Here is a 27,151-nt window from a genome sequence, read left to right as displayed (position 1 = left end):
CTGTTATTTCCTGCTTGCACTTTAAGGTTGAAAGGTTTTTTCATCATTAGATTCTCCTAATGTGACCATGGTTGATTTGGTCTCTCCTTTCAGGTCAGCCATGGTCAGCCATACTTATCTGAACACTTTTTATTATGTAACTACATTAGGCTTTAAAAACTCAGAACATTGCGTTTCTGTTACAGTAATGTGAGCATGCACTTAAAGCAATGCACTCGTATATTCTGCTATCTATAGACAAAACATGGATGAGCATTTAGTTTGAGTGCTCCGGCTGAATCCTTGAAAAGACATTGTGAGTAAAAGCTTGAATTAAATGAAAAATCTTACTTGTTCCTCACCCCGCTGCCAGCCACTGAAACAACTTCCTTGTTTAGAGGCTGTTTAAGAGATGATTTGTCATCTTGTTTTGTCATAATTTTTGCAGAGCATCTCAACAAAAGGAGCAGATGTAAGAGCCAAAGTGAATACGAGGGTTTAATGCAGTGGATTGGGTTTATGTGATAGAGACAGGAGACACTGTTGTTGTAGCCTTGAAAGGCTACCTCACCAAGGCTGCAACACATGTTATTTCGTCCATGTTTTTTGGTTTGTTTTTCTTTTTCGTCACTATGTCCATTTATGATATCAGCACAAGGACGGTCAGTGTGCTTACCCTCTCCTTTCTTCCCTCCTTTTGTTAACTGTGTCTGTTTAGAGAGATATCCCATTTTGTCACATTTTATTATTTAAATGAAACCACAACTTGTGATATTGATTGAAATGTGGAAAGTAAGATGCAACAAATTCACTGTTGCTACAGAATGATTAACTGTAATTCCTCCTTTACATGGATAGTGGCCATAAATTAAAATGCGGTATGCAATAGCCATTAAGAGGGGTATGTATACATTGTGTCTACAGCAAATGTTTTTGATCTTGCTCAATGAGGGGAAGCCTGACCAGAGTTGCTAGGAAGGTGGTAGGAGGCAAATGTGAGAGGCTTTGTAAACCATGTATAAAAAAAGGGTGATTTATCTGATAAAAGTGGAACCATGCTACACATGTAAGAAGATATGTGCAAATAAACCCCAACTAAACAGTTAACTTAGCTAAACTGATCAAAACTCAACTTATAATAATGTAACTTATTTCACTTTAACATCACATGGACATGGCTACACAATGACGTCCAACTCCTATAATACACAGAAACAACTGCCTATATAGCATTTATGTATATTGAAATGTTTGGGTGCCTCCCTCTTTTGTTTCCTGAGAGCATGGGTATGGGCATGGGTGAGGTGGGTATGGTAAGTAACAAAGGAAGAAAATCACTAAGTTATGGAAAGCAACTGAACTCAATGATACTCATCCATATTTTACTTTAACCAGAAATGTTGATGTTGGTATGTGACCTGTGCAAAATACAAACAAACCTGGCATAGTATGTGTCAGCAACTTACAGATTAATGATGGAATTATGGCTAAAACAAACGATTTACACGCAGGGTTAAATGAGTTATGAGTTATTCAAATGGCAATGGTGTGGTCTCACCCACTTTGTCACACTCAGGTATGTATGTATTATAAGCTATTCTCTGGTAGGATATTTTCAGTGAAATAAATGGTGTATCTCCTAACTCTGTGACTAATCTTTGCCAATTGACTGTTAGCTAAACCCCTCAAGAGCTTTGGTTTTCCTTGATGGATGCATTTAGAAAAACTGAATAATATGTTTCAAGAAAGCACCTCATTCATTCCTATGAGGTTGTTCACCAAAAAAAAAAGTTTTTCAGGCTTCTGCATTATTGTCTGTCTCTACAATGGAGTCTGTTGACAGCAAGCGTGTTAGAGACCTCCTTTTGCTCCCTGCACATAAAAACGGCATTAAAACAGTGTTTGAATTACACTGTGTAGTTTTTGGGGGGTTAGGGACAATTCCTAGAGCTAATGTTAGCTTATTTGGCAAGCTAGCTACAGCTGATACAGTTTGCTAGAATATTTGAAAGCTACGCCCTTGCAAATTGGATACGCATTCATTTCTGTTGTCAATGCCGACACATCATGAAAACCAATGAGGAAACACTTAGAAATTTCAATATTGATTAACCTAATAAATACAGAATAAAATCAATACCTTTATTTTCTAATCTGAAAGAACTATTAAGAAAGGTCCACATGATCTTAGCACTCAAAGCACAGCTAAATAATACATTTACACTGGTTAATATCAAATACACTTGTGTGGTACCATGTAAATTAACAGATTTTGAAGTAGAATTTGCTTTTCCATAATTATCAAAAATAATTTGATTGTTCTGAAACACAATAGGTACTCATTGCGAACAAAAAGAGTAGAGGAGAAGAGGGACACAATCAGAAAGGAATGGGAACTCCTTCCAAAATTTAAGACTTCAGAGATAGTGTGAGTGGACGGTGGTTCATCCAAGTTGAGGCAGTCTGTTTGTATCTGAAAAGAAAAACAAAGTCAATTAATAATAACTGTCCATTTTCCATTTGTGGCTGGGACAGGCTGGGTTTTTAGTTCTGTTCAATGTCTTTTCCTAACATCCTTCATACCTTTAGGTTAGAGGTCATTGGGTCTGTGTGTGTGTGCTCCTGCACCTACACAGGCAGACTGTTAGACCAGAAGAAATCATAATGTTTTTGAAAGATTTTAGCTTCCTCTTATATTCCTGGGTTCATTCCCTACAGACCAATTATTATAAAAAAAACAACAACAAAAAAAAACAACTAAGAATTTCGATGGTAAATCTGCCACCATTGTCACTGTAAAATACACATCTGCCTTTTGAAAGCTTGACAGGCATAGACTACAGTAGCTAAGTGGGGCAGGACTTAGAATGGTCAATTACCCGTTGAAAGGAATAAAGGCAAGTAATTTAACAGGTTGAAAAAACATTTTCTGCTCCAACATTACTTTCCGTAATTATAGGCTGTTCTTGAGGTGCATTTGGAGCCACAGGGAAATTACAGAAGCCTGTTTCTTATTACCATGTTGTGACTTCAATTTAGAATTAAAACATTGCACACTTTTGATGAGAAAAGTAGCAATGATAACTTTTACGCCTGAAAAACTTAAGTCTGATTAAGTAGAACACCAAACACCAATCTCAGACCCAGTGTGATAAGTCTGTTAAGTTCATTTTGCATCATTGATCAAGCCACATTGTCATCCCCTACCCCCTAAGTCTTTTTGATAAAGGCTCTCTGACCTTCTTCAAATAGCACTGACGAATAATGGTCTGACCTTCTTCAAGTGCCACCGATGGTGTGCTGATGAAAGGCATTACAGAGATTGTACTGTGAGGGAAAAACGTGAGGAGAGTCTATCCTTTTTTGACAGGAGGGATAGAAGGACAGAGAGACAGGTAGTGAGGGACAAACACAATAGAAAGATGGAGGCAGACAGGCAGAGATAGCAGCACTAAGTGACAGTCATAATGGAAGCATGTGTGAGGAGCTGGAAAGCAGAGAGTGAGGCAGACAGGGGTGGAAAGTGGTTAAGGATGAGCTTCGGTGAGTCACCAGGGCGTCTTGATTCAGACGTACATTCTGTTCCCGTGCCTCCCTCACCTGGGCTCCATGCATGGCCAGAAATCACACAGCTCTCATTATACTCTGTGCGGTTCAGCAGACATATGTTATATCACAGGTAAGTGCAAAAAACATGAACTTCCCAGACCCCTGCTTGTCTGAGTGGACTCTGCAGGAGACCACATACAGAGAGGTGAATAGAAATTGCCCAGTGTCATGAATTTGCATTGAGTGTCAGTTTGGCTCTGCAGAGAGAGCTGTGTGTAGGTGTTTTAAGGGTTTTCCTCTTGGGGAATATATTGTCTCTTTTGATTTTCATTTAGATAATAGAGGTGACTGGCATACCTCACTCCCTATAAGGTAATGGAGCCAGAAGTGAGATACTTCATTTTTTAAGTGCCATGAGGTACAGGAATCTACTTTATGTAGGGCCATGCAGGTGGATATCAACACTTCATATAAAAATATGAGTTTATAGCTGCACACAAAACATCTTAATTAATGTGAGAGGGGTATAGACAGCACAACAGATAGTTGTCTGTATGTGGCATTGTGCATCCAAAAAAGCATGCTTGCATAGATAAATAGATAGACACATACACACACACATGCATGTGTCTATATATATTGGTTGGTTTCATTCAGGCGCAGTTGGTTTTTGCACACTGGATTACGGCACTGGGAGGAACCTGACAGAATACAGAAACACAGAATACTTGACATTAATTGGTCACTGTCAGGATATAATGACAACTTCAGCAGATTTAGCTTCTCTCCATTTCTGGCAGCAGGATGGTGTATGTGGGATTGAGTCAAAATAAACTAGATTGGTTGTGCATGGTAATGAAGGAACATGTCATCAGTGTGGCTCATCATGTGTTTGAATAGTTTTTTGGACAATAATGGAGCTCTATGACACAGAGGAATAAGATATATAAGGCTTTGACACACACACACACACACACACACACACACACACACACACACACACTACTTGTTCGTAGATCAATTCATTGTTGGTTTTGTTTTTTCATGGGATTTGTTGAAAATAAGAAAAATATCACATATCACCAGACTTATCCTTTAATGAGTTGTTCCTGATTAACCCTGAAACATCTGCTGAGCTGCATAAAACAATCAACTACTCGTTCATTTCTATTTTTTAAAATACTAGTATTTTAGTGCCCCTCAAGTAAAGAGCACATGTTGGTGCATCATTCAGAGAAATATTCAATATTCATTCATTACTTCACACACTCTAAGGGAAAGAGATTATGTAGATTCACTGATATAGAAACTCATCATTACGTTAACATAGTACATTTAAATGTGTTAACAAGTAACTTTTCATGATCTACAATGGACTTTTATTCACAGCAGACATTTTGACTTGTTACAGTAGGAAAAGCACAGGTGTTACTAATGACATTAATGATGGCCATGGCAGTGTGACAGTGAGCCAGATACCAGGACTCTGAAACTAATGCAGCTTAATTGAATTCAGCCATCATTAACTTTATTACCTGTGCTTGTCCTCCTGTGACATGTCAAAATGTCATCTGTGAGAAAACAAAGATAAATTAGATAAATGATAAATTAGTAATATAATGAGTGTGATGAATAGGCTGCTGGTGTAGCTGAAATTCAATGTGACACACAATGAAACATCTAAGGCGGGAAATGTGTGAAGAAGTACTGTGACATTGTTCTTTAGGATAAAGTAGTATAATGGCATTGGGGTTTACTGATATAGTTTTTTTTAGCACCATAGTTTAGAGTGGATTTGCCAGTAGTCGATATCTACCATTTTCACAGGGTGGAAAAGCCTCTGAAACAGCTTTCAGACCACAGTGGGACATTAAACTCTCCACCAAAACAAACAGAAAGGATATATTTTTATGATTGCTTTACATGCCTCACAACCAGACAGGCCATTTAATAAGAAATCAGGAGTCCCTTGGAGGAGATTAAACAAATCTTTTGAGAATTTTCATGAATTTCCCTTGAGAGACTCTGTAAGGCCTTGCTACTGCTTCCTCCTAAGAAACTTATTAGTGTAAGAGCTCTTCTTCTTTGACTACAGCCGTTGCTCTTAATGGGTCAGTAGCAATTCCTAAAGGAAAACTACCTGGACAAGAGGAAATAGGCAGAAGAGAACTGGACTGTAATGGAAAATGAGAGGATTATTTCAGTGACTGACCAGTAGAACTTAAGAGGGATCTGATTTGAGACACTGAGCTTTCTCATTTCCTGCGGAGAAAAACATCCTTTGTTCTCATTTTAACTGAGGGTGAGCTTAATGCAGCTGAGCTTCCCCGGAGAAAATTTGAAGATCTTTAACTATTCAATTTTTAAATGTCTTTTCCTTGTGAAATACAATGCTTAATTCACATTGTGCATTCCCTTATGAAACTGATCAATAAAATGAAAAGAAATCAGTAGGTTCTTCATTCTTGTAGTGCTCTGTTAAAGCTATACAATACAGGAAGTTCTTGGGGTTGTTGAGAGATGACGTGAAATGTCTCCTCTGAGACTGACATTGTCTCAGAGGATTGTTAGGTCAGACTATTTTTGATGGAAACTGGCAGTCACAACATGTGGATTCCACAGTCCACTTGTTGTGATGAGGGAGATGCGAGTTCCCGCACATCATTAGGGACCAGAATCTGAGAACAACACATCTACCTGTAGCTGTGTTCATGTTCATATGGAGGAGAGAGGTTGGTGGGGGGTAAGCATGGGTCCATATAAATTAGAACAGTTCTGACCTGAACCCTGGAGTGCAGGCACAGCTGCACAGCTGTATGGTGATGATGAATACGCCATCATGTTTTCTTTGAAACCTCAGACCTTACAGCAAAAAATGTTTCAGTCGGTAATCTTGTTAAGCATTCACACTAGCTTGAGTTAACATTTCATTTTCATATTCTATGCGCCATACATGGAAAACGCTGCTGTGTGGGAAAAAAAAGGTGAAAAAGGTGAACTTTTTTCATATGTTTTTGCAACTACACTGTAACAACATTTACTTAATAAGATGAATTATGAAATATTTTTATAAGCCTCCGGCGTGTTTCTTTTGGCAGAGGAGGAGATTTTCAGTTTTCCGCATGGCAGATGGAAGAATCCATGCGACACGCCTATAGAAAATTCCGCTCTATATATATTTCAAAGTTTCACAGCTGCATGCCACTGTATGTTGAGAGAACTCACACTCAGGTCCTGCTACCTGTGTGGTGTGAAGGTGGGTGAAGACTCTGTGATCTTACCGCTCATTCAGTGTGTTGTTCAGTCCAATATATAGAGGTTGACAGGTATGGTACTCTCTGACTTAATGATTTTCAGTTCAAACCCTGTGCTGCGGGGCCACAATCTAAATTATTAACAATTATCCACTGTATCAACTGCAGCAAAAGCAATGAATATGAATGAATATGTATATGTCAACCTGAAACCACAGCAGCATTAAAATGAATCCATGTAGACTGCAGTATATTTGCCCATAGGCCAAGAGCAGTGTGTCAGACAGAGAGTTGTGCCATCTAGTGATGACTATGAAGCTTTAGAGTTGCGGAGTAAATGAGCTCTCTCTTTTCCGGCTTTCTTTCCTGAATGTTTTATTGAACAATGTGTTTTTACAGAGGGGCAATAGAAAGCATCCTGACTGGAAATATCACAAGTTGGCATGAGATGTGCACGGCTCAAGACAAGAAGGCTCTGCAGCGGGTGATTAAAACCACCCAGAACATCATCGATACCCATCTACCAAGCATCAGTGATATTGGTGAGGTGAGGAGCCTGCGCAGAGCCCAAAGGATACTAAAAGACAATACACACCCCAATCACAGTCTGTTCACCCTGCTGCCTTCTGGCAAGATACAGAAGTATCCGCTGTCGTACCACCAGACTACAGAACAGCTTCTTTCCTCAGGCTGTGAAACTCCTCAATTCATTCTCTGCACTCCAATATAAAAAAAGTTTCATTTTTATGACTTATTATTTATTAATCCATTTATATAATTTCTGTTTTTGTGAGTAGCATAAAGGGACTACAAACTACATTTCATTATACAACCTGGTGTTGTAAAATGATAATAGTAAATAAATCTTGAATCTTGAATCTTGATATACAAACCATAAAGTGGTATAACCATTGCAGGACAAATCCCTAGCACATGTATGAATAGAACAAAATAACCTTTTAAAAGAAAATTAAGAGTAAATAAATAAAAAAAAGTAAAGTAAATAAATGTATTCTGAAAATTAGCTGAAGCTGATATGAGGCTTCAGCAGTTTGACTTAGCAAAATCAAGCAAGTATGTTTCAACAGTTATTTTTTATGCAAAATCCTCTTGTGTCTTCAGACACAGTGTTTCCTCGCTCAGCTGCAGTGGAGGAATAGTGACATAAAAAGGAAATTACTAACTAAAAAGACTGTATAACTTTGAAATTAAACCATATTTTATGATAAGGCTACGTGGGTTGTGTTCAAATTATTTCAAACAAATTATATGTTAGTTCTCATTCATACAAATCCCTAGAAGATACTGTAGCCTGAACCACACTGGATTTTTGAGACCAATAATGATATTGATATTTGGACGTTCTGCTAACAATACAATATATCAGCCAGTAGTGTTTTTTTATTAACATAAACACAAAACATAAATAAACAATCTTGACACTGATCCCTTAAGTTGTTTTTTTTTAAACTATTTTACTGTTGAAAAATACATTTTGCTGTTGAAAAATGCTGCATTTTTCAAACAGAATGAGCAATGTGGATTTTGTCCCCCATCTCTTACACTGGGATCACTTTAGGAAGTCTCTTCACAGCCAATATGGAAAGGAGGAACAATTAGAGCAACCAAAAACTGTTTCAATGTACATACAGACACGTGAGTATTGTTTTAAGACAGACTACAAAAAATGTGAACTCATCTTTTAATAGTTGTACCCAGTTTGGACTCATACAGTTCAAGGTCCTACACAGAGTTAATTCTCTATAGCCCAGCAGTCTGAAATCTATCCAGGTGTAGAGGTGGGTGTGATAGATGTGATGCTTGCAATTTAAGCCACATGTTTTATTCCTGTTTAATGTTACACAATGTTTGGTGTGACTATTTTAAGTCCCCGAGGAATGGGACCCATTCATTTCCAAACTGTTTAGCCCTCATGTCTGTATTAGCAGGACACCATCCTTTACGTCAACTTTCCAACACTGGAAAATATTAAGCATGAGGTGAAATACAGGTCTGATAAATTCTTTGGGAAGTGGTAATGTTTAAGTCACCAAAGGTCTTACTAAGTATCACTAAGTAGCTAACTGTCATCCTGTTGTCAGAGTCTGTGTGCTGTGTAAGGAGTACTGGGCTATAGTTCTTGTAGAGGGGAGTAGAGGGAAGGGAGGGGACTGGAGATGTAACAGAAAACAGGGGAATATTAGAAAATTGTGCTTCTATTTTCTATTCTTGTATGTTAAGGAATATGGAAACACTGTTGTATTTCTATGTTGTCTGTTAACTTTGTATTCCTCATTGAAACAATAATGAAAAGAAAGGTCTTGTGCAGATTTTAAATTGATAAATTTCAAGGACTCTCAGTACAACCAAAATTCAACTTATGTTTAATTAAAATTTTTGGAAGATGTAATTGTTGTATTGTGGTTGATGTTGGTTTGGTTTGTGTTTGCCAAAGGCTTCTTTATACTGTGTATTACATATGACATATATGTCGAAGTATGTGCTATTTGAAGTGCATCTGTCTTAAAGGACGGGTTCACAGTTTTTCAAGCCTGTCTTAAAACAACAGTCAGGAACCCAAATAAATATTGAAATATGTTTTTCTTGTTGTAATCATCCCTTCTGTTCATACTGACCATTAGAAGATTCCTTCATAATGTACTTACAATGGAAGTGATGGGGGACAAAATCCACAGTCCTCTTTCTGTACAAAAATGTATTTAAAAGTTTATCTGAAGCTAATATGAAGCTTCAGCATCCAAATGAGTCAAATCAAGTACATATCTTTCAACGTTACAAATGATTGTGTGGACACACTGTGGATTTTGGCCCCCATCACTTAAATTGAAAGCACATATGAAGGGGATCTTTTAATAGCCAGTATGAACAGGAGGAATGATTACAGCGTGGAAAACCTCTTTCAGTGTCTATATGGACACCTGACTTGTTTTAAGACACACTTGAAAAATTGTGAATCTATCCTTTAAGTGCTGCCTGCTTCCTCATAAGTTGTTATAAATGTGTAAATAATAAATAATGATAATAATACAGTACACTGATATAATACAACAAACACACAAGAGGTTACCTGACTATTTTCCTTTAAATAACTGGATAGATAGATAGATAGATAGATAGATAGATAGATAGATAGATAGATAGATAGATAGATAGATAGATGGATGGATAGATAGATAGATCTGGAAATTTTCTTTTTAGTCACTTTATTTATAGAAAGCATCACTTACAACATGTGTGACATTAATACAATAACAGAAAACAATAAGGCATCATAATGATGTAAAGGTAAAATAAAGGACATGACTTCACTTTCAATCTGTTGATACAGTCAACATGACAATAGGACGAAGGGTAAAAGTAATAATCATAAATAAATAGATAGAAAAATAACTTAACAGAAAAAGTAGGCAATAAAATTAGATTTCTTTAAAAAAAAAAATCTTGAAGCATACAAACTGTGTGTGCACATTTCTTAGTGTTTACAAGTTGGATAGACTCAAATACTTTCTAAATTCAATCATGAAAAGTTCAAATGATGGATGAGACCCCAAAAACCAGAAAAAAGAATAAATTGAAGGTCCGCTGAACTTTCTGCTTTTTGTTTTCATTGTATAGTATTACAGCCTTGGCTTACAGCTTAAATGAATGGTTGGTTTGAGTATCAAAATGATCCTCAGTTTTTCCAGAATCCTGATGTTTACTGACATTCATAAAATAGATTTTTAGTTGTGTCTTTTTCATTTTTTACAAAAAATCACATTTGTTATCAATATCAACAAATCTTGAGATTAATTTGTTGGTGGGATATATATTATGCACAATTGTAAAAGTACATTATAATGTACTTTTTGTACAATTTGTTGGGGATAACAAATGTATATGAGAGAAGCCATGTTGTTTCCCATTGAATGTCAGAAAAAATGGGAGTTCCACACAAATTTCCCACATGGAGTAATTTTCCTTTAGTTTAGTCACAAACGTTTAGTGGTACGTTTGTGACTATTACTATTCTAATTTAACAAAGAAGGTGGGTTCTAATTCCTGTAACTCAGAGTGGCACTTCATCAGCTGAAGGATTCCACTAAGAACAATATTTATCACCATTTGATATTCTTTATAAGTGACAGGAAAGGTTTTAGATCTGAGAAATTCCTCATAACTGAGAATTTGAACTTCATCATTTTGTAAGTCTGCAAGAAAAATTATATTCCTGTCAATCCAATGTTGCAAATATAGTGTTTTATTCTTTCTGGTTAGGTACTCATTGTTCCATATAATAGTTTTGTGAGTGGAGAAATTGTGGACAAAACATTTTTGCTGCTGATAAAATTCAGACATTTGTGGTAATTATGTTTCATCATAATTACAAAGTAATAGAAATTGTAGGCCTCCCATTTCCTAAAAATATTCTGCAGTATGAAGTACCAAAAGGATTCTGGAACTTTCAAATATATTCAGATATCAGTATTTCCATCATGCCACCTTCACCTGTCCGACCTGCTAAAACCTCCTTCTTTAAGTGATCAGATAGATCCGGAAATAGGTGTGTCTGGACATGTACTTCTGACGTGGGAAGGCTTGAAACCTTTCCCACGACCCCATTGGCTCGCTTCCGTTACGCCCCTTTACGTCGTGACGTCTTGTTGTTGGTGAAGGGGCGGGAGGGGAGGAGGGGGCGCTATCAAGCAGCAGCGAAAGCGACCGAAGGATGCTCATAATTCAGGTGAGATTCAACGGATTATAATGTCAGTACATCTGATATGTAAGTAGACAGACGTTCCCGGGCGTCTGTCGCTTTACAGCTGAAGTCAAGGACACTGACAGATATTTGCAAACAGGTCAGTAAATGCTCGCTGTGACATGTTAGCTCAACCGCTAAGCTAAGATGGACTGACTGGTGCTGGAGTCAGACACTAAGGTTTCAGCACCATACAGGCCTATAAACTGCTTTAACCTAACTTAACAGTAAAGCAGTGTAACGGCGGGTTTAACTTTAGGTTTATCATTCGTAGCCGTTATATTACTACCTTACCTGGCTAAAGATAAAGCTGCTAGTTTGTTTACTTAGCGACATAGAGACTGTTCCACCTATTGGAACAGAAACCAATGACCTATATTTTATGCGCACACGATTTTTAAATATGATATAGATAATAGTGTCATTTCATTCTATCATATGTCAAAGTCAGTCGTATGAAAATTGAACCTATATGAGTATGAGGTCTTGCAGGGTGAATAAAACTTTATTTTGTGGTTTCTATGCGCAATGATGAGCAGTGACTCCAGGTCACGGTTCGCCATCTTTCAGTGACCCTTCCACCCACTCAGTGATCCCTCTGTCCATTCAGTGACCTCTCCATGCATTCAGTACCCATCATACAGTTGCAGGTCTTGCTTGCAGAGGCAGCAACACTGTACTGCTCACTGTTTCCTTTGACCTCTACAGTGGCAAAGCTTTGTCAGGTCAACACTACTGATGGAGGTTTCACTGGCTTCCTGTCATGAGATTTCTGTATTAGTTGGCCCAGTCTTCTCACCCTGAGATGTTTCTCTAACAACCTATTTTGATCACTAGTTCCTGTTTGTGGGTGTTTTCACTTGAAAGAATATATTTACATTCACTACAATATTGAAATGTTTTCAGTGGCATATTACTGGTACCGCTTGAATGTTCTTTTACTGAGGTCCTAATAATGAGAGATCTAGAGACTTATGTGTCTGATGTGTGTGTGTGTGTGTGTGTGTGTTCATATTTTTTATTATCCATGTGAGAAAGTTTTGCTCGCCCACTTGCACAGACGTGTTGCACTGTAGAACAGGAAAGTTCAATTTCAGTCAGCATGTCCTATATCAGATGGTTTTGTCATCATAAATGAATTTGCTGTGTCATATACTTCATTTCAGGCAGGATTTTACATGTAAAAATTTGACAATTAATTACATTTCATTGCTCCTGGGTTGTGGCAAAAATACAACAGAGTTGTCAAAGCCAGGTCTCTAGAGTTGGGAAAAGTGTTTAATTAGTCAATCTAGAAAAAGTTTGATAACAATTAATATTTTAAGTGACTTCTTAAGTTAAGAATCCAAACCATTTCAGTGGTTCCAGCTTCTCAAATATGAATATTTGCTTTTGGGCATTTGGAGAAGTAATCTTGGGTTCTTGGAAATTGTGATTGCTAGATTTGTTTGGCTTTGTCTAAAACCCAAAGATATTCATTTTACAATGATAACAAAACAAAGAAAATCCTCAATAGAAATCTTAAGATTTAACAAATGTTTGGCTTTTTGCTTTAAATAAAAAAAATCTAAATTATTTCAGATTTATTTCTTTTCAATCAATTAATGGACTAGTTGTTTCAGCACTAAAGAGAATTGGGACTGCAGTTCATGACTGTTTTTACTGTCAAATAATCTGCCAATTAATTTCTTGTTCTGTCTATTAATTGTCAGAGAAAAATGCCAATCACAGTTCAGCCTAATTTAACCCAACTCTAACCCAAAGTGATCTCCCAAATTACTGGTTCAACCAACTGTTCAAAACACAAATATATTCAGTTTACAATCACATCAGACAGAGAGAAGCTGGAAATCCTCACAACTGAGAACCTGTAACTAGAGAATGTTTGGTATTTTTGCTTGAACAGTGATTGAAATGATTAATTTGATTAATCAGCTTGTCATTTCAGCTCTCAACAGAACTGTGGGCATGTCTGCTGTACATGACTGCATCTGTTTTGGAATACATCAAGCCCTTAAAGGAAAATTCTGGTTTATTTCAACCTGATGTATTTCCCGTAAATGTGGCCATTGTGGCTCTCATGTTACACTAATTTTGCTCCTCCAGCTCTATTATAGAGATTCGGGGAAGTCACAAAAAGACATATATCGCACAAAAGGACAGACATTAGGGCAGGCAGCTGAGCCTCATACATCTTTCCATATAAACCTGTTTTTTACGTGTATCATTTCAAACGTTTGTTTCTAAATCCAAACGAAAGTAAACACAGAAACTAGCCTCCTGTAGCAGTATTATGGCAAACTGCATAGAGATCTATATCTGGAGAAACTTGCCAGCTAACCGAAACAACCACATATTCATCCGTGCACACCGGTTTGTTTACATGTATGAGGCTGACTTTCACCGTGATTAGACTGTAAGGGAACTAAAAAAACAAAGTGCAATGACGGATTATCCCATGGACTATTATGAGGATGATTGAGAGTCATTTCACTTTGAATGGCCAGCTGTATTGTTTAGTACACAGAGAGAAACAAATGGAGGCAACAGGACTGTCACGTTAAACTGGTGAAGCTCCGCTCTCCTCCTCTGCCGACTGAGGAGTAAAACTTTTTCTGCGGAGTCGGACCTGTTGTTGCAAGAATCGGAAAATCTAGAAGTGTCCATGGATGAGAGTAATCCCAGCTGTGTAACTACTACACGTGGATTTACAGCATTTTTCAACATTGTCATCCCATCGACTGTTTTACATCCACAAAATTAACTGAATACTGGCTGGACCAAACACTCAGCTTCACACAAAAATGCGATTACAACACACAATATACTGTGTGATGAATTACAGTGTGTAAGTCTCTATCATCTAACAGTAGTCCATAAACCTGCTCAGTGTGTAGCTTGTCATTTTATTCTTGCAATTTGGAAACTTGCAGACATGAACCATTTTATTTCATCTGCTAAGTTACTACTTCTCTAGCAGGAAGAGATGCTGAGCTATCCACAGCCTCAGATGTAAACAAACTGACGTGCAAGCCGCCTCGGATACATACAGTTAGCCATAATGGCTGCTACAGGCAGCTAGTTTCTGTGTTCACTTTCGTTCAGACTCACAAACAAACTTTTGAAACGATTCATGTAAAAATCATGTTTATTTGAAAAGCTGTAGGAGGCTCAGCAGCTTGCCCCGATGTTTGTCGTTTTGTGCGTTTCCCCGAAATTCTATAACGGAGCTGGAGAGTACAAAATTAACATGACACATAGAGCCACAATGGCCACATTTATGGGAAATACATCAGGTTGAAATAAACACCAATTTTCCTTTTAAATGGTAGTGAATATTTAGTCACACAAACTAAACAGATCCGAGGGGTATGGATAACTTACCCGATCATCAGTGAAGCGCTTTCACCCTCAGAGATCATCTAGAGAACCCAATCTTTGACTTGCCTCTGACCTGCGACCTTCCTGCTCCTCTCCCCAGCATGCGGTGACTGAGACTGAAGCCTGAAGGCGCAGTGGGTCCGGCAGCAGCAGCAGCAGCAGCAGCAGCAGGCGTCCAGCTTAGATGAAGGATGAAGAGCCCGGTGCACAGATGCAGGGATGTGGAGCACAGCCGCGGGCAGGCCGGAACCGGGGCAGGAGGCAACTGCCTACAGAACGAACAGCGCATCCCTATCTCCAAAGACGTCATCACTTCCTCCTCTGCCTCCGCCATGTGGTTCATCAGGGACGCCTGCGGCATTGTGTGCGCCGTCATCACATGGCTGCTGGTGTTGTACGCCGAGTTCGTGGTGCTGTTTGTAATGCTGCTGCCCTCCAAGAATCTGACATACAGCATTGTGAACGGGACTCTGTTCAACACTCTGGCCTTCCTTGCCCTTGCCTCACACCTCAGGGCCATGTGCACTGACCCTGTAAGTGGGGCTTTTTGGGGGTTGTTAGCTTGATATAGTGTTGAATTATTGTGCTGAACTTTCATAAAATTATAGTACCTTTGCCTACTTGTTTCATTGTGATGATTGATGAGTTATCTACTGTATGGTCATGTTTCCTGCTAGGGGGCAGTGCCAAAAGGGAACGCAACAAAGGAATACATAGAAAGCCTTCAGCTGAAACCAGGGCAGGTGGTCTACAAATGTCCCAAGTGCTGCAGTATCAAGCCTGACCGAGCACACCACTGCAGGTAGGGCAAAAGGGACACGAAAGTCTCACTGCCGCATTCACAAACCCAAACCCACACTTACAGCTGCAGCAGTTGGATGCAATGAAGACTGTTAGGATACATTTAGATTTTTGTTTCATTTGTGAGATAGAAATAGTAAAGTTGTACAGTATTTCTTGGTGACCCTCACTAATGTCGCTCCTGTGCACAGGTGTTACTGCCTTAATCTGCTCCTCTCTCCCTCGTTTCACTTACTGTAACTCTCACAGTGTTTGCAAACGCTGCATACGGAAGATGGACCACCACTGCCCCTGGGTTAACAACTGTGTCGGAGAGAACAACCAAAAGTACTTTGTGCTATTCACAGTAAGTTCTACTTTACATACACAGAGAAACACAATCAGTCACTGGATTATGTAGGATGATTGAAAACAAACCAAGAAGATTGCTACAGACCGACCAGGGAGAAGGTGACTACAGATGAAGCTAATGTAGAGGTCACACTTTGTACTGGCTTTTTTGTGTCTGTGTGACACTGTTTCTTCACCTCTCTGAGAGGAGTTACATGGGAAATTCATTGTACTGTATTAAATCAAGACAGATGCAGATGTGAGGGTTTTCTAAATGGAAACGGTGATTTGCAGTCAAAAATCACCATTTCAGTCAATCATCATTTTGCAGTCAGTGTATGTGGCAACTTACCCTTCTTATTTTTTTGTTTTATTCAGATGTATATTGCACTCATCTCTCTCCACTCTCTGGTCATGGTGGTCTTCCATTTCCTCTACTGCTTTGAAGATGATTGGACGAGTGAGTGTTTTTTTTTTTTGTTTTAATCACTTTTTCAGGTCCTCAAAACTGGAGATATGAAAGCGTATTGTAATTGCTTTGATGCTTTGTTTTATATGTAAAGATATTAACAAATTAAAAATACATGCTCAACAGAAATAGACTAGATCATACATTTTTATTAGTTCTTCTGATAATAGACTTATACTTGTTAGTTGGATACCTTCATAGTCATATTTGGCCTCTTCAGGGGGTTTGTTGATGATACAAAGATAAAATGATGTCCATGTTATCCTTTCATGTATGGCGCCTAGGGATTAAAAATTGAATATTATATGAATAATACAGTAGATTTCACAGCTCTGTAGAAATATTACAGTAATTCTCTGTAGATCCTCTCCACAGGTAACAAAAAATATTTACAAGAATGAAATAACATCCCTGCTGGACTCAATTGTTGTTTGCATTTGCTGTTGTATTTCAAAGGAACTGGGTTGCATAGCACACTGGGAACCCTCATGACTTGCATGTGGTCGGCACGTATGCAGACTGAGCCGTCCACTGTGAGCCACGTTCTCATTTTTGTGTCAGATGAGCTGTCATGTGGCATGAAGAGACCTTCACGCTTCCTGAACCTGCTCTGTTTGTCATCCCCGTGGCAACGTGCCATAACGTACAATACAGCTAAATGTCAGAGTGTTGTCTTTGCCTTCTTTCATCATCTTAGACATGTTTAGTTTTTGTTCCGTTAAAGCTGAGACACACGTGTATGTTGAAGGGAGCATCAGAGCAGTCTGCAGCAGTGTTAATTTTGGCACCTGATTCTGATCTGATCTTAGTTTTTTGATGCAAATGTTAGTGTTTGATAGTTTTAGTGAACAAGAACTGAAGGAATTGTTGTCATCATTCATCATGAATTTTTCATTTGTATGTCTACTAAGCATTTTGGAGGATACAGCTGTCTGGATACAGATGTCTTGGCAAGGTTTATGGAAAAGGAAGTTTTAGTCACACACAGTGTTCAACAGACTGAGTCTCCTCAGTAAACTCTGTGTGTTTAAACAGAACATCCCTGCTCAGCTAGAATTAACATTAGCATTAGCACAGCTACCTGTGCCCTCCACTGCAGGGCAGCTAATCATTCACTCACCTGTTTACTAAGATACTGTTCACCTCTGGGTTTAGCTTGAGAGGAGCTCAAACATTGAACAGCATAGTCATATTTCTTCAGCGAACATCTAGAGGAAGATTTAGATGGTTGAGTGACATAAATTCAGGAACACTTTCCCTCCAATTGCAAAGCCCACAGCACTTGATAATGTTACATTAGCTTTAGCAGCTGTTTTGTTGTTGCTTGTCTAACTCTCAGTGGATTGTAGATTAATTTAGTTCATAAATCTGTTTCTTTCAGGAAGCACTAACGTCAGATAACATTACTGACAGACAGACAGAATCTTATTGAATGTGTCTAAATCAACTTTTGAACATGAGATATTATTGGCAGGCGGAGGCTGCAGTGAATCTTTGTGGGCTTTCATATAATGCTGTCAGTTCATAACGAGAATTTGTGTCTGGAGAAAACCAGTCGAGATTGCGGTTGAAGATGGAAGTGAAATCTATCATTCATAAAGCTACCGTACGCCCCCAGACTTTCATTCCATTTCCATTGTAATGTATTGTGTTACTCATCGCCATAACTTTGAGTCATACATTTAAAAGGTAAGGGAAATTTTAGAGTTCAACAGTTAAAGATCCCTATCTTGGTTGTCTCCAGATGTACTGTACCTGCATGTTAGAGAATGGTTTGCACAGCATAGACAAGTCGTTTATAAGCTGTACTAAATACTGTTTTTCCAATAAGATTTCCTTTGTATTTGTGCTAAAACTATTGTCCTACCTGCATAACAATTCAGCCTAAACCTCCTGATCCCAAACACGCTCTAGCCTTCCCCTTCCACCGAAGCCACCAGAGCGGGTGACGGGTGAAACCTTTGCATCATTACTGTAGCGCCGCTGATGAGTCAACAGTAGAGTGCAGTAGTTTGATTGTAGCGTGTAGCTGCTCTTCATACGATCCTCTTCTTTGCCCTTTCACTTCTCTTCCTCGTGTCCCTCCATCCCTCAGAGTGCAGTTCCTTCTCTCCTCCAGCAACAGTCATACTCCTCATACTCCTGTGCTTTGAGGGTCTCCTCTTCCTCATCTTCACCTCTGTGATGTTCGGCACCCAAGTCCACTCCATCTGTACCGACGAGACCGTAAGTGACCCATTTAGTGACCGACAAATCCCCCTCCTCTCCTTTTTTATCTCCCTAATTCCCTCTGCGCTTCAAACCTCCCTGCTGCCTCCACCCTTTGCTTTTTTAACATTAACGTGAACATCTTTGACGGTTAACAGCCGAGTGAACGTCTCTCACTCTGCGGCCCGAGGTGGAGTAAGGTGCAACGAATTCTCTGCAAGTCTTTGCTTTCACTGAAAACAATGGGTCTCATGCAAGAACGTTTGAATCCCTTTTTTTCTGTGAGGTTTGCTGATACGAGTGTTTCAAGTTGGATTCAACAAACCTTCTTAAACTTGTTGCTTGTTTAGCCGGGTGAATGTCACCTGTTCAGGAGGAGGAAAATAGTCAATAAACCTGAATAGTCATGTCAGGTGAGGTCATGTCTGCTCTGATTGTGGTCAAGTTTCCCAAAGAGTAAAAAGAAGAGTTTCCCACTGCAGCGCTTCAAATCACACATTTAGTGGCGTTAATTCACTCGTAGGTGTAATTTAACAACAAATCTGTTCATACGAGTTGTTCTTGCATGAGGCCTAATGTCTGAAATGCAAATAACTGTCAAAAACTCAGAGTAAGAAAGTGTTTAATGTGTGTATAGTAGCAGTGCTGTGTTTTGAGGAATCATTGAATCCAAGCAGAAGTGATTTTTGAGAGCTCTGCTTGTAAAAACTCTGAAGGGTTTATCCTGAAACTGTGACGTGCTGCTCTGATTCATTAAAGCAAAGCTAATGTGATCAATCAATGACCTGCTGAGCTGAATCAGACAGAGACTGACGTAGCTCACCTTGTTATCAATGTAGGTACTGCTGTAGATGTCAGTTTAAACTATCACCTCATTTGTTAAACACATGGCCTTTGCTGTGTGATGTAGCTTTCTTCTTTACAGGTTAGCATGGTGTCATATCAGTGATCAGAAGTGGATGAAACTCTCCTTTTTCAGGGTTCGAGTCAGTTGGAAACAACAAAAAGCAGTTAAATGAATGTTAATTAGTAAGCTAGCTACAGCCAATATTCTCCTAGCCCAGATTTTAATTTGGCACTCACCTTTACTTTGGCAGTTACCTCAAAAGCACAATCTGTGATCTAAATGGAAACAAAAAGGTTGTCCCATCACCAACATTTAAAACATGTTGGAACCTGAATTGTCTGATATAATTTTATTTGCAGGTGTCATTATTTAACCTGCAGGCTTTGAAGGTGTCTTACTTTGTTTAGGCAAAACAAACCCACCAATCTGCTCATAAGGTTTCACTCTTTGCTAATAGTGGTTATAGTGTCAAACCACTATGTGCTGAACTTAAAAGACAGAAATGTATTTTTATAATCAAATGAAATTTACATCATGTATCAGTGAAAGAAGGAATCAGTATCCTTTTATGAAGTTTGGTGTCATCCTAAAATCATTCAGCCTGGTGTGCCTGTGTATCGTAGCTCACCAAACCAAACTCCTTTTCCTACTTTGAGCTTCTTTTTGTCTGCAACTCTAGGTCAGAGACATGGGAGGCATTTTATTATTTAATTAAAGAGAGTGGGGTTTGATATATTGAGGACCGTATAAAACACGGGGAACATAAGCAACTATATTATCTTTGAAGAGAAATCACTTCAGGGCCGAAGTGATTCTCAGTAATTCTCAAGAAAGATTGATTTTTTTCATATTTAGTGAGTTAAAAAAAAAAAAATTGGTATTTGGAATTTGGTTTGTGATTATTGACTGGATCGCACAAAAGCACACCAACTGAAGTTTGGTTGTCTCTCGTTTTCAGGGCATAGAGCAGTTGAAAAAGGAAGAGAGAAGATGGGCTAAAAAAACTAAGTGGATGAACATGAGGGCGGTATTCGGACACCCTTTCTCCTTATTGTGGTTTAGCCCCTTCTCCACCCCTGACCACGGGAAGGCTGAGACCTACCAGTATGTGGTGTGAGAGGTGACGCAGGGAACAAGGCGGCCGGGTCAGAACCAAAGTGGGAAGCCCAGCCCAGCCCCTCACTGAGCTCAGCTATGGCAGTCTGTCGCTCCCAGTGCTGAACACGATTTACTTTGCATCTCCCACACTAGCCATGGACAGCTTTTCATCTGCTTTTTGTGTTGCCAACTAAGTGCGCTATACGTTTATTTTTGTGTTGCCTTCAGTAAGTCGAGTTGCAGAGAAAAAGAAACACTTTCAGTTTGTGATCCTGTTTGCAAACACTGTGATGAATCTGTTTTTTTCTGAGCTATTTCTTCTATTTTTCTTGTTTGTATCAGGAAGCTCTTTTCTTGCTCTGTGTTTACTCTTTCTTTTCTTAAAGGGTTAAGGGCAGATAAATTACAAAAAAACCCTTCTTATTCACACTTATTTTCTCACTTATATGTGGTGGTGTCTGGGCATGCAGGTAGTTCGGTCTTTTGTTGTCCAGGTTTTCGATATCTACCCCGAAACCTCTGCTTCCAGCCGATACAGTAAATACCCTGTAAAACCAGAATTAATGTAATTACCTCCTTACAGAGACATCTGAGGAACATTTAAATAAGATGAGTGTGAAAAAATAAAGACAACCAACCATATACTTATACATACACAGCAGAAACATACGTATCTATGGATGACTTTAGTATATAGTCCTGTTGTTTTAGACAACTGTAATTCCACTTCCACAAACTTGATTCCTTTCAGCTCTATCGTACTGTGGTGGCAGCAGTCATATTAGAGACACATATCTGCATGGCCAGATACCACTAGAGGTCTTTTTTGTAATTTTTGGTGAATTGACCCTTTAAATCTTCCTCTTGTCAGACAGTAGTCAGTAGTGTGTTCCAGACGTGGACAAAATAAACCTTTTTTTTAAATGGTCTCCACCAGAATGGTCAGATTGAGGAAGAACAATGTAGTCCTCGTAGAAGCCATTCTGCAAACAGATCCGTTTAAGGCTGACCCCTTTAAATGGTGCCAAATACAGCACGTAAAGGAACAGTTTGCCATCATTATTGTGGACATTTAGTCAATTAAGATTGTGAAGATATTTTAAATACACACAAGTTGCCAAAAAAGGTAATGCTGCTTACAGTCAAGTGTTCCTTTTTTAAAGTGTTGCATTTGAGCCTTTGAAGTATCCCTTTGACAAAAAAATTACTGTACATGCAAGGCAAAAAAGGTTTTGTCATGTTTTAAAATACTGAAATGCCTTCATGTTGCCCAAGTGTGGAACATTCTCCCTGATTCCTCTCTGATACATGCTTGACACGAACAAAGCTGTCGTTACAGGAAAGAAATGTATTATATATATATATATTTTTTTTTTTGCCAAAACAAACTAGAAAGCAGAATCGGTCCCTAAATTTGCCAGCGTGTTTCAGCTGTGGCAAACGCTCAATGAAGAAGTGAAATGGTTTCAGTTAGTATTATTATCCACCTCGACTTGTCTTTCAACTAGAAAACATGTTAGAATGTAACATAGTTTCAGGGCCACAACTAAAGATTATTTTCATTATTGAATTATTTGCTGATTATTTTCTTGATTAATTGATTCATCCTCTCGTCTATGAAATACCAGAACATTACCCTGACATGCCAGATGGTTTGTTACACAGAACCATCTGAGAAGTTGTCCTTGGAAACTGTTTGGGGAAAAAGGGCAGGCACTTTCAAAAACTACTTAGCAGGTGATTGGATGAACCATCTGTCTGTCACCGTCTCACCTTGTGAGGCAGCTGGATTCAAAAGATCACGTGAGAATCAGCAAATAATCTGTATTTTAGCTTAAAAAATTACTCAAAACAATCATTCCATAATCAAAATAGTTGCTGAATAATTTCCTGTTGAACGACAAAGGAACTAATTGTTTCAGCTCTAATATGTTCATTCTCCTTTTTGCAAAGAAAGAATTGCCCCAACCCCCCCCCCCACTACCACCCACAGTAACACCAGTGCTACCTGTGTGTGTGTGTGTGTGTGTGTGTGTGTGTGTGTGCGTGTGTGCGTGCATGCGTGCATGAACACTTGACAGTGAAACAGCCCCAGTGCTCTCAACCCAGAGTGGTGTTTTTGATGTTGTGAGCACGTGCCAAATTCAATCATGATTGTTTGGGAAAGCTTTGATGTGAAATTCTTTAAAAGGGACACTGGCTCTGTTTTAAAAATTTTCCTTGCTGGAGAAAATTTGCTGGAGTCAAAGGGAAGCAACCTATAAAATGTTAGCTCTGCATACAGTGGATATTAGCTGGACTGTATTCCTGCACTATTCCAGACTACTTCAAAGCATTTAACAAAGTATTAACTTTTACCATTCACATTTACACAAGTACTAAAATGGCTAATTTGCAATTTGTATTTCATCATTTTAAGATTTGATCCCGTTCTGAAGTGTGCATTTTATTCTTCTATTCTTTGTTTACATGATATCGTATGTATCTTTTGTTATCTGAATGCATGGTACAGGTGAAGGCTAGTTTAGTATTGTATGTGAAACACTGCTGGTATGATGGTGCCAAGTCTCGCTGGTGAGAGTGAAGGTGGAGGTGATTTGTTTTTTACAGAAATTTTAATTCTTTCTAAATATTCTGAAGATATTTCAGCACATGCGCAGAGAATAAATACTTCTCAGTTGCAATGCAAAAACCGTGTTTGCTTGCTTTTTTGGGTGTATTTTTTTTCCCTTTGATTGTTGAGGGCCTGCTATGCTAATGTGTGTTTTCCTCTCAATTATTTATGTTCAAATAATGTTAAAGAAAAGATTTTCAGTCCCTCTCTCACTTGTCTCTCACACACCCTGCGTTGTTAAAATTTCACTCTGTCCTTGTCTTTCATTCTATTCCCACTTCGCCATCTGTAATCTGCTTCTCTCCCGTGCAATGTTCTCTCCACACTCATTGCATTTGCTTTGGTTGATAACTCACTCTGCCAAAAGCTTTCTGAAGCAGACAACTCTTAATTATCTTGACAGAGGTAAGCTTGCAACAGAGGTCACATTAGCTGTCCCATCCAGCTTAATACATCACAAGCATGCAGATTTCAATCGGAAGAGCAAACTCCTTCGCTTTCATTTATTTTTTGCTGTTTCAGATTCAACCAAACATAATGAATGAATGAGTGAGCTCTGTGTGTAATACAATGCATGCACTGTTTTTCACCATCTGCTTCTTCCTTTTTTTCTTTTTTAAAGGTGCATGTTACTGTCATTTTGTACAGTGTTAATTAAATCTTGGGTATGTTTCTTAGAAAGCAAATGAATCATAACATAGATTATATTAACATATATTTAAATGATATTTGAAAAAAATACAAAACTATCTTAACAATAGTCACATCTCATATGTATGATGAGAGTTATTGGTCCCTGTAACCATTCCTGTCCAATGGATGCAAAGAGATCCCTTCACAGCTACACAGTATAAGCTAGCAGACAAAATCCACCGTCCTTGTTTTGTTAAAAAGTGTTCCAAAGTTCAGCTGAAGCAAATATGAGTCTCTAGTCTGAAAAATGAATGAGAACTTTCGAATCAATTTGAATTGATTTGATCACAACTCGTGCTGCCAAATCTGAAAATATGTAACTTCTCAGATGGTTTGGTGTCATTTTGATGATTAGCCATTCAGAACAGCTTGCTAGTTTCCACCATTTTTGTGTTAGCAAAGGAAACAGTTGTGTAGCTTACTGAGGGCAACAGGGCATTTAATAGATCAGAGTGACAGCCACTGCCAGAGTACATGGCCCATGGTTGTTCAAATCTTGAATAAAAAGTGACAGTCATAGTATCTTCCAAAGTTTCAGTCCTTTTAGTACAAAATTCCCTCTTTGTGTTTCCTTGCTAAGCCGTGGCAGACCATGTAGGTTTGTTGCCGGTGTTGTCTCCTTCCCCGTTGATTTGTTTCCCCTCACTTAGCTCTAACTTCAGCCAGTCATGTGTGACACCAAACTATAACCTAACATTAACCTTAATGAACCTAAAGACCCCCCTACACGCATCTTATAAGACATTAAGAATACTCAGCTTTGAATAATAATGTGTCTGATATGGTCTTTCCATAAAAAAAGTTGAACTACTTTGTTTAATTTGATCTACTCCTCAATCTCGATTTTTGTGTTTAGTAATAATTAGCAAATGTTAGAGCTGCTAGGTGGTTGTTGACTCTTAGTTTTGTTGCACAGAACAAGGACAGTAGATTACGTCATGGCCATTATGGACAGGAGGAATGATTACAGCAACCAACTCTTTCAACATACAGCAAATGAGTATTATATTAAAACAGACCATCTGGACATCTTTAGTCTGCCTTGTGTCTGAGAACCTGGCCCAAAGAGCAAACCATAGTGTGTTTTTTGCAGTTTTTGTACTGTTGCCACCTTTGTGTCATAGTTGCTGCATGCAGATGACAGATGGATCAACTCCTTTCACCTCAGACCCTCATTGTTCAATCTTCCGCAGGGGATCGAGCGTCTGAAGGGAGAGACGGGGAAATGGGGGAAGGTGCCATGTTGGGAAGCCATGCAGATGGCGTTCGGTGGCCCGTTCTCCCTGTCCTGGTGCAGCCCCTTCACAGGGCTGAGCTGCAAGAAGAGCTCTTCGGACCACATCGCCATCCCGCAGGGGGAGATCATCGAGGAGGACGTCATAGAGATTCCACTTAACTAGCGCTGGATGCAGTCAGGAAGACATTTTCTCAGTCTGGCAGCGCTTCACTACGGCTGAGCAAGCACACCAGACTTTTTCAGGGCTTTCTAAATGGCGAAAAACCACCCAGAATTGGATTTTTATTTATATTTTTTATCTGAAAGAGATTTTTTTTATCTATACAAAAAAAATCACATTGGACATCTTCACTATATGTCCCAGTGTCAATGTAGCCATTTGTAAGCTGTACAGGGCAGCAAACCTAGATTTTGTGAATACTTTTACCAAACCTAAGTATCTTGGCTCTCTTTGAAGGACCAGTGTGTAAGATTTGGTGGCATCTAGTGGTGAGGTTGCAGATTGCTACCAAATGAATACACCTCCCCCTCCCCTTCCAAGCATGTAAGAGAACCTACAGTGGCTGCAAAACTTGCAAAAAACGTGAAAGGCCCTCTTTAGAGCCAGTGTTTGGTTTGTCCGTCCTGGGCTACTGTAGAAACATGGTAGTGCAATATGGCAGCCTCCGTGGAAGAGGACCTGCTCCTTATGTAGATATAAAGGGCTCATTCTAAGGTATCGAAAACACAATTATTCTCATTTTCAGGTGATTATACACTAATTATAACATACTTATGAATATTATATTCTATTTCTGCCAATAGAGCCCCCTAAATCACACTGGTCCTTTAAATGTACTGTCATTGCACACACACAATAAAAGGGGAGTATAACACCATGTGGAAATGATCTCATACTACTTAACTCATGTTACCAAACCTTTAGTATTTTTCTGAAATCTTTGTGTAATAGAACCGGAGCAAAGGAGCTGGAAGGATTCAGATTACGTTTCTGCAACACAACCAAAGTGTTTCCTACTCAAGTAGCTGAGAAAGCATCTCATTGAGGTGCCTCAGGAGAACACCACTGTAGCAGTAATCTGACACTGAAGCATGAGCAGTTTACTTTCAACCACTTTTCTGTCTTTGCTTCCTTTTTCATGAGGATTTAAATTCACCTTGTGCCTTATCTGTCCCAACGAGCAAACGTTTAAATGTGACACACAGTTTTGGGGGAGGGACTTTGTGAGATTATTATATTATTCAACTACTCATCTTTCCATTTTTGGTATCTGTGTCTGAAGTTTCATCTTTGTCACTCTATTGCACATATGGAAAATGAACAGTGACTGTAGCGTGAAAAGGCTGCTGGATAAGGGCTTTTACCTGCTAAATGGGTGCTGGATATCATGGGACCACTCATGTTTTATTATGTTTACATCATCTTAACAAACTGTTGAATCATTTTGTGGGTTTCATTTTTAAATTCTAAAATAAATCATATCTGTACATTACGAGGGCTTTGTTAATCATCATTGAAGAAACAGTATTGAATAAGTGGTAATTTATTTTTTTACAAACTCATCTGCACAGTTTTACAATTCAAAATATGTTTATAGTAGAATTGAAAACTTGGCAGAGCCTTTGTTGAAAGCTGCTTTGAATTGATGACTTTAGACAAATTAAAGTATAGGCCCACATTCCCCCCATATTACATTGACAGAGTTATTGGTCGATGTAATAATTCCTCCCTTTCTACCGTGGCTGTGAAATATGCATTCCCAACCTGCCTCCAATGTAAGTGAGAGGGGACTAAATCCAGCTTTTGTTCTGTGTAAAAAAGCCTCACATTAGCATTAGTTGAACTTCAGAATGAAGGACTAGACTTTGTCCCTCATCACTAACGTTGGTATCATATTAGGAAGGGATCTCTACATGTAGTCATGTGATTAT

At 38.7% G+C, this 27,151-nt stretch overlaps 1 protein-coding gene across 7 annotated transcripts; it reads left to right on the top strand.

The window, feature by feature from the left end:
- The first annotated feature begins 8,342 nt into the window (after positions 1 to 8,342).
- zdhhc3a (zinc finger DHHC-type palmitoyltransferase 3a) lies at positions 8,343 to 26,712 on the top strand. 7 transcript variants are annotated; one of them, XM_044359137.1, is made up of 8 exons: positions 11,441 to 11,526; positions 15,023 to 15,455; positions 15,600 to 15,724; positions 15,973 to 16,069; positions 16,432 to 16,513; positions 16,979 to 17,055; positions 18,618 to 18,748; positions 25,176 to 25,290. In XM_044359137.1, exons 2-7 carry the CDS (start codon positions 15,114 to 15,116, stop codon positions 18,705 to 18,707), a joined length of 813 nt encoding a protein of 270 aa, XP_044215072.1. In that variant the 5' UTR covers positions 11,441 to 11,526; positions 15,023 to 15,113; the 3' UTR covers positions 18,708 to 18,748; positions 25,176 to 25,290. The 7 variants fall into 7 exon arrangements, with proteins under 7 accessions (XP_044215068.1, XP_044215072.1, XP_044215073.1 ...); XM_044359138.1 differs by lacking the exon at positions 25,176 to 25,290 and adding an exon at positions 20,536 to 20,623; XM_044359133.1 differs by lacking the exons at positions 11,441 to 11,526; positions 16,979 to 17,055 and adding an exon at positions 8,343 to 8,438 and having other exon boundaries at positions 25,176 to 26,712.
- Positions 26,713 to 27,151: the final 439 nt, after the last annotated feature.

This window comes from Thunnus albacares, chromosome 8 (assembly GCF_914725855.1).
Source record: "Thunnus albacares chromosome 8, fThuAlb1.1, whole genome shotgun sequence".
Classification (NCBI taxonomy): domain Eukaryota; kingdom Metazoa; phylum Chordata; class Actinopteri; order Scombriformes; family Scombridae; genus Thunnus; species Thunnus albacares.
This window is presented reverse-complemented; position numbering and strand designations above follow the sequence as displayed.

Bases quoted from the DNA above. Each gene is read 5' to 3' on its own strand.
- zdhhc3a (XM_044359133.1), top strand. From the start codon at position 15,114: ATGAAGAGCCCGGTGCACAGATGCAGGGATGTGGAGCACAGCCGCGGG. The intron at 15,725-15,972 runs GTAGGGCAAAAG...TAACTCTCACAG, and splicing joins GACCGAGCACACCACTGCAG to TGTTTGCAAACGCTGCATAC. The intron at 18,749-25,175 runs GTAAGTGACCCA...AATCTTCCGCAG, and splicing joins CCATCTGTACCGACGAGACC to GGGATCGAGCGTCTGAAGGG.